The 11,954-nt window shown below is 50.8% G+C and overlaps 1 protein-coding gene across 1 annotated transcript in view; it reads right to left on the reverse strand.

Moving 5' to 3' along the window:
* Window positions 1-11,539, reverse strand: part of fcho2 (FCH and mu domain containing endocytic adaptor 2) — a 19,598-nt gene extending 8,059 nt beyond the window's left edge. Inside the window, 12 exon segments of the mRNA XM_062559007.1 lie at window positions 272-362; window positions 556-580; window positions 669-738; window positions 843-887; window positions 3,443-3,539; window positions 6,325-6,423; window positions 7,264-7,368; window positions 7,596-7,748; window positions 8,475-8,616; window positions 8,720-8,794; window positions 11,076-11,167; window positions 11,280-11,539. Of these exon segments, the coding sequence (XP_062414991.1) occupies window positions 272-362; window positions 556-580; window positions 669-738; window positions 843-887; window positions 3,443-3,539; window positions 6,325-6,423; window positions 7,264-7,368; window positions 7,596-7,748; window positions 8,475-8,616; window positions 8,720-8,794; window positions 11,076-11,167; window positions 11,280-11,375 (1,090 nt within the window). The 5' untranslated portion in view covers window positions 11,376-11,539.
* Window positions 11,540-11,954: the final 415 nt, after the last annotated feature.

The raw sequence follows: 11,954 nt of genomic DNA on the forward strand, positions 1-11,954 counted from the left end.
AGCAGTTAAATGTACTCATCAGCACTTTTGTGGACATTAAAGTCCTCGGATACTTAACTTGAACTAACTGTTGAATAGTAACTGTTTGAATTTTAATTGTAAATAAGGTAATTATTCATTTTAATTATATTTAGAATTTGGCTGAAATACATCTGAGCAGCAACGGGATCTAAAGGTTGGTGGCTAATATTTGTATAACTATCACAAGGATTGATATATAAATATATAAATAATATATTATATTATATATAAATTCCCAAAACGCGATATCAATAGTGTGCCTGTGTGTGTGTTGGCGTGCTCACAGCATTCTGGAGGTCGATGGCGCCGTAGTACCCGGGGGGGGCGCCGTTGGCAGTGTTCTACGAGCACCGAGAGAAATGAATGAATGAATGAATGAATGAATGAGAAAATCCATAACGCGAACAAGAGGGAGGGAACAGAGAGAGAAACGAGGACGTTTTCCACTTCCCTCCTTCATGAGATCAATGGATTAAATATCCACTAAATCAAAGTTGAGGTATAAGTGGTTCTTTGGGTGAATCTTCTACTCACAGCAGCTTCCACTTCTGTCGACTCCCTGGAAGAAAAAAATCATGCCAATTAAGATGAAGTTGTAACATTCTTAGCGGGGGGGGGGGGTGGATTTAAAAGCAGTCTTCACTCACGTGGAGTCGGTGTCTTTGTCTTTCCTGCGACCGGGGATTCCAAATGGTTTCCTCTTTCTGGGTTTGGCACCTTAGCAAAAAAACATTTTTTTTTTAAATTATTTGTTACAATCAGTCTGCTCTTGATAAAATACATTTCAGTTGGAGTTTTTTTTTTTTTTAAACGAGACTCACCTTCAGTAACGATGGCTGTATTGCACTCCTCAAACTCAATGGGTCCTAATGAGACAAAAAAATAATACATCTTTTAGGTTAATTCGGCGCGGAAAAGGGTCAGTGACCCACTGCTGTGAATGCTGTGAATGTACATCACGCAATAACCTCACACACACACACACACACACACACACACACGCAGTCTGGCGTGCCAAACAGAGCGGGTACACAAACAGAGTTGGGCTGGTCCCACGGGGCAGACGGGGTCAATGGCGGAGTCAACTGTGTGTCAGTTGGCCCCCTCGCGGAGACGTTGCCCGCCCTCCCTCCCTCCCTCTCGGGGGAGGCGGAGCACTGAGTCCCCCTCCTAGGGACGCACAACCATCACGAGCCAGATCGACAGAGAGCGCGCAGCAGGTACCCAGAGGAGCGGGGAACCTCCCCCCCCCCCACGCGGCACATCGCCAAAGGTGCAAACCCCCTTCCCATTCAGAGACCATCATTCCAATGATGAGGAAGGAAAAACAACAGAGTCCACAATGCCCATAAATTATACACATCGTTCCTCTGAGACATCACCGCGAGCGCTGAAGGACGAGAGGAAACCGGAGGGCGGGGCCTGCGATGAGCGCGCACGTCCGCCGTCGGGGAGACCCGAGAGTCGCTCGCGTTGCGTCCGCGAGAGTGCGCCCCCCCCCCCCCGAGACGAAACGCGATGCAACATCTGGATCAGCCCGGGTCGACTGCGGAGAACCACCGCGTTTCTTCTTCAAGTGCGTGACCTGGTGGACGTGCGGTCTGTGTCTGCTATCAGACCAGATGGATGTAACTAGAAAGCTTAATAGCTCGTAAGATGAGAGAGGGAGAGAGGGGGGGGGGGGGCAGGACCCTCTGGCCATATCTCTGATACACTAACATGCCGTGACCTGAAAACAACAAAGCTAATGATATTTTAACTCAAATTGTATACAGCGGGCAGCAGAGCGGCTCGGCTCGCCCCCCCCTCCCCTCCCCCCCAAGAGGACGGCGGCGGCGAGCTGAACCCGCGCGCTGTTTGGCGTGCGCAGCGCCGGGGTGAAGCGCAGGGAAGCGGCGAGTCACGAGAGGCGCGCATGGCGCCAAGTGAAGTGGATGAAGTGCACCAATGACTCTACTCTAGTGTGCGACACCGGGCCTCTGCACACGGCACCAAACGGTACTAATACTATTATTTCTTTTTACTCCTAATCATCACGTTTTGACATCTCGCCCCGCTTGACGCGTCAAAAACAAAAAAAAAGCGCGCTGAAATTGACACGTGGCGTTCCTGTATTCCAGCTCCACTCTGCGGATCTACGTCAGACCCGGGGCGCAGCGGTGGGGGGGGGGGGAGGGAGGGCGGGGGGGGTCTTCGCATCCTGCGATTGCATCTGACAATATTTATCCAATAAGTCCAAACACCAGAACACATGAATTCTACCTCAACGTGTGCAGACGTGAGCGGTCTGAACGACTCGGTCTAATCGGGGGAAGATGTTTCTTCTCTTTCTGTGCAGTCACGCATGAGGGGAGGATGCGTTTTTTTTTTTTTTTTTTTTAAATTGCATATGCTTCACATGGCACCGGGAGTGGGAGAGGGGCATTGGAGTGGTGGGGGGTTGAGGGGGGTGGGGGGGGGTTTGCGTGTCTGGCCCACCGCCAGTTGACAGCTCAGCTGGATATCGTTGAACACTCCGAACCCCCCCGCCTCGCAGCGTGTCACTTTGAGATTGTTTCCGCAATAGAAAGTTTGTTCAACCTCTCTCTCTCTCTCTCTCTCTCTCTCTGGAGGCACCGGACCGGCCATCCGTTCAGCTATTTAATCAGGGGGGGCGACAGGTTATTTTTCTGACAGGGCCGGGGCTGCTGCGTTGATCCCTAACGAACGGCTTCATACAAAGAGGATTTTTTTTAATTTTTTTTTTTAGCCTCAATTAATTCTGCTGTCCAAACAAATGAAGGCCACCACTGGTCGGACGCTCAGGGGTCGCCGTTTGTGTACACACAAACCCAGCAGAGGTGAAGCCTTTGTGTCTGCGGCCTCCTGACGTAACGTTGCACAAGTGCGGGGGGGGGGGGGGGGGGGGGGTTCGAACTGCGCATTTGGTATTCACTCACCGATTGAAATAAAAAGTTACTAGGGGGTAACGGAGGTCTTTGCAACAGCATCTGAGCGTCACTGAAGGAGCTGCGTGTGTGAAAAGGAGGGAGCTGCGGAGCGGGGGGGGGGGGGGGGGGACTAAAGGGGTCTGAGCAGAATTCCCTTGATTATTGTGGCATGGCAAAGTTTACACAAGAGTCATTGTTGAGCTCTGACCTCCTGAAAAGGCTGGTTCTGCCTGCTTAGTCCGCCGCCCCCCCCCCCCCCCCGCCTGTCACATGCTTAGTGGAATGCCAAGCCTGCCTACCTTTACAGCAGATTACTATGATTGACTCTGATGGCCCGCTCTTACTTCTAATTGCCCCTCTCGGTGAAGCCCCCCCACCCCCCACACACACACACACACAAGACCGGAGCAGGCGGAAGGCCACAAAAAAAAAAAAAAAGCTCCCCCCCCCCGACAAACGTTGGGCATTAGCATAAAGCAGAGAGGGCTTACCTGGCCTCTCTTTGCCCGTTCCTTTGCTCTCCGCCAGCTTGAGCACCAAGCTGTCCACCGACGTGTTCTCAACGTTCCTCACAAACTCCGTGTGGACCTAAAGGACAAAGAGAGAGGAGACACAAATGGGGGAGGGAAAAGAATATTGTGATCCATTTCCTTTCTAGTCGTTCCATGTATTCACCGCGGTGGAACAGAGGAGGCGACCTGAAGGAGGCGTTTAACTGTGAAACGACGCCCAGTAGATGAGGCATCGTTTTGATGTGTAGGCAAATACATCAATGATCAATATTGTGACTCTGTGCTCTGGTCCTTTCCCTTTAAATACATTAAATGCTCGCTGGGGGGTAATGGTTGACTTCTACCTCCTCTGTTATGTCACATCACGCGCCGAGCGAACGCAGTCTGTCGCTGTTAACTCTCCGCGGCGGCGCTTCGCCTCCGGTCCGTGTTTGTTAATCTGCAACATTTATGTGCAGACGCACTTTACTTCTCTGTGAGTGACTCCTTTTGTGTCGGGGCCAATCAGCGTTGTTGGCGCTGCGTCCGTGCCCTTTGGGCGGCATCGGGGGGAAGTGGCTTGTTTGCTTTGGGAGATGTGCATGCGTGCATGTGTGCATGCGTGCATTTTGTGCATGTGTGCATGGCTGAGGGGGAAGCCAACGCGACGCATAGGCAGGTGAGGAGCAGACTGTGCCGTACCATTTAGATTTTAGACGTGATACTGTGAGAGGCTCCACCGTCAGACACACATGCAAACACATGCAATATGTGTCCCCCCAGACACCCCCCCCCCCCCCCCCCACACACACACACACACACAGCCCCTGTAGCGTGGTGGAGTGCATTAGCCTTCTGTGTCCTGGCAGGAGAGGATGTTGGGAGGAGAGGAGGGGTGGGGGGGCTGTAGGTTGGTTGTTGTGGTTGAGGAAGTACGCTCAGAGCAGCACACGCGATCAGTCAGGTGCCCTGACGGAGGGCAGTGATGTCGTCACACACACACACACACACACACACACACACCTCGGACAGTGGGGACCTTTGACCACATGCTGGAAAAATGCATCTCCCTTCAAGGGATCCTCTCTCTCACACACACACACACACACACACACACGCTCACTTACAAAAGCAAACACAGCACGCTAACCTGGCGGACACACCTTCCCCCCCCCCATGTGAGTGTGAGACTCTCTGACCCGTCTATATATGGCGCTGGCGTTCTCTTCCCCTTTCATCCTCCTCCAACCCTCTTATCCTTCTCGCCCACTGAGCCGACACCGGCTCAGCCTCGTCTCAAAATACCTGCCAGGTTAACGTGATCACTTCTTTTGGGTGACAGAAGCCGCAACCCGCCCCCCCCCACCCGCAGTGATGCGTCTCAGGTAGAATCGACACCCCCCAGATTGACAGGAGGAGGTTGCTGCTGAAAAGCATGTGTCTTCAGGGGGAGGGGGGGTTCTCTGCTGTTTCCTGTTCACCTGCCAGGCAGAGAGGAGGTTGACTTCACCCCCCCCCCCTCCCGACCCCCCAGGTCAGCGGGCCTCTTCGCAGGTCGCTCTGTCTCTGAAGGACTTCCTCCCCCTCAGTCACTGCCATGCGGGCTGTTATGACCGGCTTAAGTTAAAAGCTATTGTGAAAATAGGCTTAACGTGTTCTTATAAAACCTGAAGTATGTATTAATATAGACTATAAAAATACATTTAAGCTTAGTGCTGGTGCATATTGTAATATAAGTAATAATCGTTCAGTGACCTGCTTTGATCATTTTAATGTACTTATCTGCACTCACCTAACCCACAAATCATATCCAGCCCCACGGGGAGGTGTGTTTACAGTTCATTGTCTCTGGTGATGCTTTTATTCACTCTAATCTCTGTCATGAGTCTTAGTGCTCGTCATTAAACTATTATTATTATTGAAGAGATACAGCGGGACACATGCAGTCAGTTTAATATTCAAAGTTTAAAAGTGAATGGCATTTCAAACATGAATAAAATGACCAATGAATGACACATAGGAGTTGTATCCAGCCCACTGTGTGTGTTTGTGTGCGTGCGTGCGCATGTGTGTGTGCACGTCCAACCAAACAGCCCTCACAATAGTCTCTATTGGAAATGCAAATGTATGATTTCTACTGTGTGTTTGCGTGTCAGCGTTAATGCCCGTGAGCTCAGTGACTAAGCACAACCATGCAGAGATACAAACTGCCCCCCCTTATACCCCCCCCACCCCCCCCCCCCTCCCCCGCCTGACAGATTATAATAATTCGTGGCCGGTCCCAACCTGATTTGAGGGAACACTCATCAACCAAATCACAATTTCTAAAGTCCAGAGGAGGGCCGTCCACTCGGTGGAGCCGCAGCGCCCTCTGCAGGCGCTGAGAGAACTGCGGCAGGCGTGTGGGTGAGGGGGGGGGGGGGGTGCACAGAGCAGCAGATTGCAGTCGGCCCCTTGTTTTGTGCGCTGCTGGTAAGTGTGATTGCCGGGTAAATAGACGGAAGGGGAAACCTCCGGTTAACCTCGATTAATACGGCCGCCGCGGATGGCGTTTGGCAGCCTTCACGGGACGACTCGATCCGCCCCGACGCCGTTTCCTCAAAAGCCAAAACACACTCTGCCGGAGACAAACAGCACGCTCTGAGGAGGGGGGGGGGGGGAGTTTTGATCAGCCTTTAATTGCTCGGCATAAAGGGATGGACTGGAGCATTTCCTGGTTCTCAGTCAAACGATTAGCGAGATCAAAGACGACACTAATTGACGTGACACGCAGTGAACCCGGTGAGCGGAGCCCTCAGGTCAACGAGACACCTACCCCGCCCACAGGAATGTGTGTGTGAGTGTGTGTGTGTGTCTGTGTGTGTGTGTGAGCTCACACTCACCTCTCCTATTTGGATGTGCGTTTCGTCGACGGACCGCGAGTACGACTGGATGATCTCCTTCATGTGCAGGATGTGGTTTTCTTCGATGTCTTGGAACTTCTGCAACACAGGCCGGATTCATTCGGGGTGCAAACAAATGTGCGATTCGTGGAGTCAAGTGACATTAAACAGGCCATGAAAACAAGTAGAGGAGAGAGAGAGAGAGAGAGAGAGAGAGAGAGAGCAGCCTAGGATACACTTCCCTTCCTAATTCTGCCCCGGCCACTTCCTGTGCGTCTGTCTGGGTGGTCTGTGCCACACACACGCATGCACACACACACACACACACACACACACACACACACACACACACACACACACAGATGCTTCCACAATGATCAACAGAGGTTTGTTTCGGCTTCGGGCGACAGGCAGGGTGCAGATAACGACTTCAAATAAGTGTGTCTGCTCCCCACTCGAGTCTGACTCGGGGCTCCCGGGGTTAAACGGGGAGACTAAATAAAAAAAACAATCAAAAAGAGAGGATGCAGAGGAAGCGTCACCGCGTGCACGCCGCGGAGCAGAGCCGAACGCGGAGGGAACACATGGAGGAGCCGGTGATGTCACAGGGGACATGTGTTGGCTGTTAATAACTCACGCCGTAGACTGTGGTGTCCCAGGGAGAAGCTCGGGGGGAGAGGGGGGGGGGGGTACCAGAAACAACAAACGGCGAGCTAACTGGAAACATTTCTGGTGGCGGAGGTGGCGCGGGGAGGATGTGGAGGCCAAACACTGATTTTAATCTGGAGCTTATCTAATCAGGACTTCAGATGGATCCAATCAGGGCTTTCCACAACGGTTCCGTTCCAGAGGAGGAAAACACAATCTGGAGATGATACAGCGAGGAACACACACACACACACACACACGGGGGAGGCGGGACCTGGAGAGAGTTGGTACCTGAGCAGTTTCTGCCATCTTCTGTTCAAACTCTGACTTGGCCGCAGCGTATTTCTCCACGAAGGACCTGTAGGTCTCCGTGGCTTTTTTGGCTTTCACCCCGGCCTGCACAAACACAAAAAAAAAACACACACACAATCGACGGCTTTCGACGCTTCGCACGCCGAGCCGAGCCGTGCACACGCCTCGTTTCCCGCCATTTCCTTTTTAAATCAGACAAGAGGCCGACCTCCACTTTCTGTGCACCTCGTCGTGCCTCACTGCCTACCACGACTACACGGGTGTGTGTGCACGTGCAAATGTGACCCCCCCCCCCCCCCCCGGCCCCCCACCTTGTCCACATCTCTCTGGGCGGCCCCGTCCTTGCGGAGGCGCTCCTGCTCCACGGTCTTGGCGTTGTAGATCTCCTTGGACTTCTGCAGGGCCTGAGAGGTGGTCTGGATGTTCTGCACGGCCTCCAGGGTGGACGCCACCTCCTCTTTAGTCTGACAGGCACACAAAGGGCTGAATTATCACACCCCTCCCTTACAAATCACCCCGTAGAGTCCAATACTGTTAATAATAAACTACTTTATATTTGTGGTTAATTAATCTGACTTGTCGGGCCCGATTGCAAGTTGATCAATTATTAATATCTGTTATTTTTCTGATTCTTCTGTTGTGATCTTTCCCTTCACGTTATCATCTCATCTGATTGTGGCGTTTGTTTCGCTCGCCCTTCCCGTTGACACATTACGTACAGCAGCCCCTCCAAGACGGCTGTTTACTCTGCGTTAGTCACACCGCTTTGCTGCAGCATCCGTGAGCCAGCCGGCCAACGCGGAGCGGGGAGGAGCAGGGACGTGATGGGAGGGACGCCGTGGCAGCCCCCTTTTTCTTAAACTCAGCGCACAAAACGCACAACCCGGGCTCTTTTTTTTTTCTTTTTTGTTGTCGTGTGGCTTCATGCGTGAGACGCGAGCCGATGGTTCCTCGGTGGAGGAGCGAAGGGTCAGGAGAAAAGGAGCTACGCAGAGCAGCGCTGACACGCTAGCTTCTCTCAGGATGGGACTAGCGGTTTAAACTGTTACACTTTTCCAACGAGAGCGTCAAATCGACAAAGAGGTGAGAACGGCTTCCTCATTGGTAGTTCTCATGTCCCGTCAGTCCTGAATACCACGTGTTCTCCATAAGTGCACGTCTTCTCTCCACATTTCTGCTGGGCTCCTTACCTTCTTGTGTGCTTTGGCCTGCTCCTCCACGTACTTCTGGACCTCTTTGATAAGTTCCTGCAGCTTCCTCACCAGCTCCATGTGACAGCTGGCCAGCTTCTCCGTGGAGGTCTTGAACACATCCCACACCGGAGCGAAGGTCCTGGAGGGAGGGACGACAGCCTCCTCACATTCACTCATTTGTTCACGTCTCTTCTTCAGGGGGGGGGGGAGGGACCTGTAACCACGACGACGTTCACACTCACCCGAGCGGAGAAAAGTTGCCGGCAGACTTGGCGAGTTTGGTCATGGACCGGGCATAGGCTTCTTCGATGGTGCTCCTGGGGGAGAGCGGGGAATAGACCCGTAGGAGTTATGGAACGGCAATATTGGTAAAAAAAAAAAAATTAATCCATTTACAGCGTGTCATGGCTATTTGTATTATGTGCGGCTTGGACCGGGTTTTGTTGGTAAACCACACGCCAGAGCTGTACCGTTTGAATCCGCTGCTTCTCACAGTTTCCCTTTTTTCCTCCTTCGTCTTTCAGCGAAGTGACAGATTTAAAAAAAAAAAAAAAAACTTGCGGCAGTGTTATAGTGGAAGCTTGAATTATGCATGACTCATTTAGCAGGACTTCCACTGCAGTCACGTCGCAGGAGCAAGGTCAGCCAGGGGGAAACAGGAGAAACACACACACACACACAGATCCTACGTAACTACAGCAGAAGCTAGAAACATGTGACGCGCTGCATCCCTACTTCCAAAAACGTTCAAAAAGCTTCCTTGTGTTGTGCAGATTGATAAATATTATATATTCAGTCTGATTATAATTCAGATTCACAATTCACAATTACAGCCCCCATATTGTTCTGTGTGGAAATGACTAACAGGGTGTCACAGAGCCAATAAATAATAATGACCACTATATTGTAGCCATTTTTTAAAATCAAAATATTCTTTGATAAATAAATCTTTAAAAACCTACTTACAAACCAGGCAAATTCTTTTCATAAAAAGAATCCCTACTTTGGTACATCTATGTTGTATGCTTAGATGGGAAGAAACAATTTCGAGGTATAAGAGTATAAAATCAGCAGAATATTCTGCTTCTTCAGTGGATGTCGACAGAAACATTCCTCTCATAATGTGTAGTAAAAAGCATGAGAGATGAAAGTGTGTTCAGATTCTTTTCAGTCTTGTTCATCTCAGTCCAAGATAATCTTTGGTCCGCAGGAAGCTACGTTACCTCCTTTCAGAATAAAAGAAGAAGCGATAGTGAAACAGCAGCGTGCAGCTCTCACTGAGGGGGTCGGTGCACCGAGCTTGCTTCTCCACCAGAGGGGAGCCCAAGCTTTTGTTCTTCATTAAAAACAACCAGGGATCCCTGATTTTAAAAAATCTGCAAACCAGCCTGTGAGAATCAGAAATATGACGCGCCCGAGCAATAAAAAGAAAAGGCGGCACAACACAATCAATGCATCAGTCTCCTTCGTGTGCCGATTCCTTTGTATAGTTGAACAACAACATTCCCGACTGGACGCATCGTTGATATTTAAGCAGAGTGAAAGGCTGAGAGGTGATCGGGTTTGAACCGGGTAGGTGAGCGTTGCGTCACGAACATCGCTCGGCTGCACACACCGTTTTCCCCCTTTGGAGCCTCCCGCTAGATGAAACATTTGCAGACGCGCCAGAGAATGTTAACGCTGAAACCCCCCCCCCCCCCCCCGAAGTGTCACTACTAACGAGACTTTCCAAACACGCCGTACGGAGCACGCGGCTGTGGGCGGGAGCCCTCCGTCACGCTGCAGGTCATAAACACACAGCGAAGCTTCAGGGGTGTTCAGGGGGAGCCCTCTGGTACCAGGCTGTCATCATGGTGTTAGCCAGATGCAGACCCACGGTGTGTAGTGTGGTTCACCTTTAAGCCTCTTTCACAAAGAGGTTAAGTTTGCAAAACGTCCTCAAAGCTCCGCCACCAAAGTCACAATGTTACACTTGGTTTTTATGGAGAATATGGAGAACCTCCTCAACAGATATTAATCTGCGTAGAAGCTGATGAATTGATCAGTTTAGTGAGAAAATAAATAACTGGTAACTACTTTAGGCTGTGTTTATGAACGTTTAAATGAATGTGAAGAAAATCGTGGGAAGAGCGAATGTGTGTTTGTTTTCACTGCTATTATCACATCACCTCGTATTATCTGGAACAACGTCCAGCCATTTGGAATATGAAAACAGTTGCACATGTTAAACACTTCATAAAAGTTCCCTCATCAGTCAAACAAACAGAACGTATGGTGGCCTTTCGTAGCTTGAATAGTACAAATAAGCTACAATTATCCAACAAATGCCGTCATACGGGCTCCCTAATGAGGCTGAGAGTGGATGTGCAGATGTTGAACTTCTTGGCCCACTCAATCTCCTGTAACCCACGTACTGGTGATGTCCTTTCTGTCTGGGACGTTTCATGGACTAAAAGAATCTATTTTACTCCGATAAGTGCTTGTGTCTCTTACTGCGAAGAACTTTCAAATACCACCCAACAGGTCGGACGGGTTCGGAGGGAGGAAGAGGCCTCGTGTCAGCCGACACGCTGGCGAGGCAGAGGAGGGAGGTCTCACCTTTCTCTGATGAAGTCCGTCAGCTCCTTGGAGGAAATCTGCCCGTGCTTCATGTTGTGGTAGAGCACGTCGAAGCCATTGTTTTTGTCCCCCTGCATTTCAGAGACAAAAACGAAAAGAAGATTAGTCCAAAGGAGTGAGGAACACGAACGAGACCCCCCCCGCCCCCCCTCCCGCCGCTGGGTTCAAAATCCGACCGAGTACCGTGAGGGCGCTCTCCACGAGCAGCGTCCTCGTGGCCCGCATCGCCCCCAGCTGCCTCCGCAGCAGCCTCTGGTCCACCATTGCCATCCTCGCCATGCTACGGCGCTGAGGAAGAAGCTGCGGCGCTGTTCACCGAGGATCCAGCGCACATGAAGGAGAGAGGACCCGCAGTCTGTGGTGGCGTAACCATGGCGATAGGTATCCAGTTGCAGGCGACGCTTCTAAAAGAAATGCGGCTACCTCTGAATAATTGATAGCGACGGAAAAAAAAACCACTTCCTGTTTCAGAAACAGGCCATGAATGTATTTATAGGTCATCGCAGACATGCAGGTGAGTGCGCTCGACGATTATCAAAAACAAACTGCAAACAGAAAACTAGGTTTGAGAAAATGTAGAAAGTGGTTTGTTCACTAGGAATCTGAGTAGTAAAACAAAAGGAGGAATCAGATCCTTCGAGGGGCCTTTTGTTTGGTTTGTATTTGGGATTTAAGCTGAAACTGTTCCAGCGCTGACCTCGGTTACAGGGGACCGGTCAGCTGTGGTGGTCGCCAAGGCAACGCGGAGTTTAGCAGCAATAAGTGCCCGACACCCCACACCAATTTTTTTTTTTTTTTTCCCATTCCTTCAAGAAAACGAAAAAAATGTCTTCTTGTCACTTCTGGGAAGAAGAAGAA

Source organism: Pungitius pungitius, chromosome 18 (genome assembly GCF_949316345.1).
Source record: "Pungitius pungitius chromosome 18, fPunPun2.1, whole genome shotgun sequence".
Lineage (NCBI taxonomy): Eukaryota > Metazoa > Chordata > Actinopteri > Perciformes > Gasterosteidae > Pungitius > Pungitius pungitius.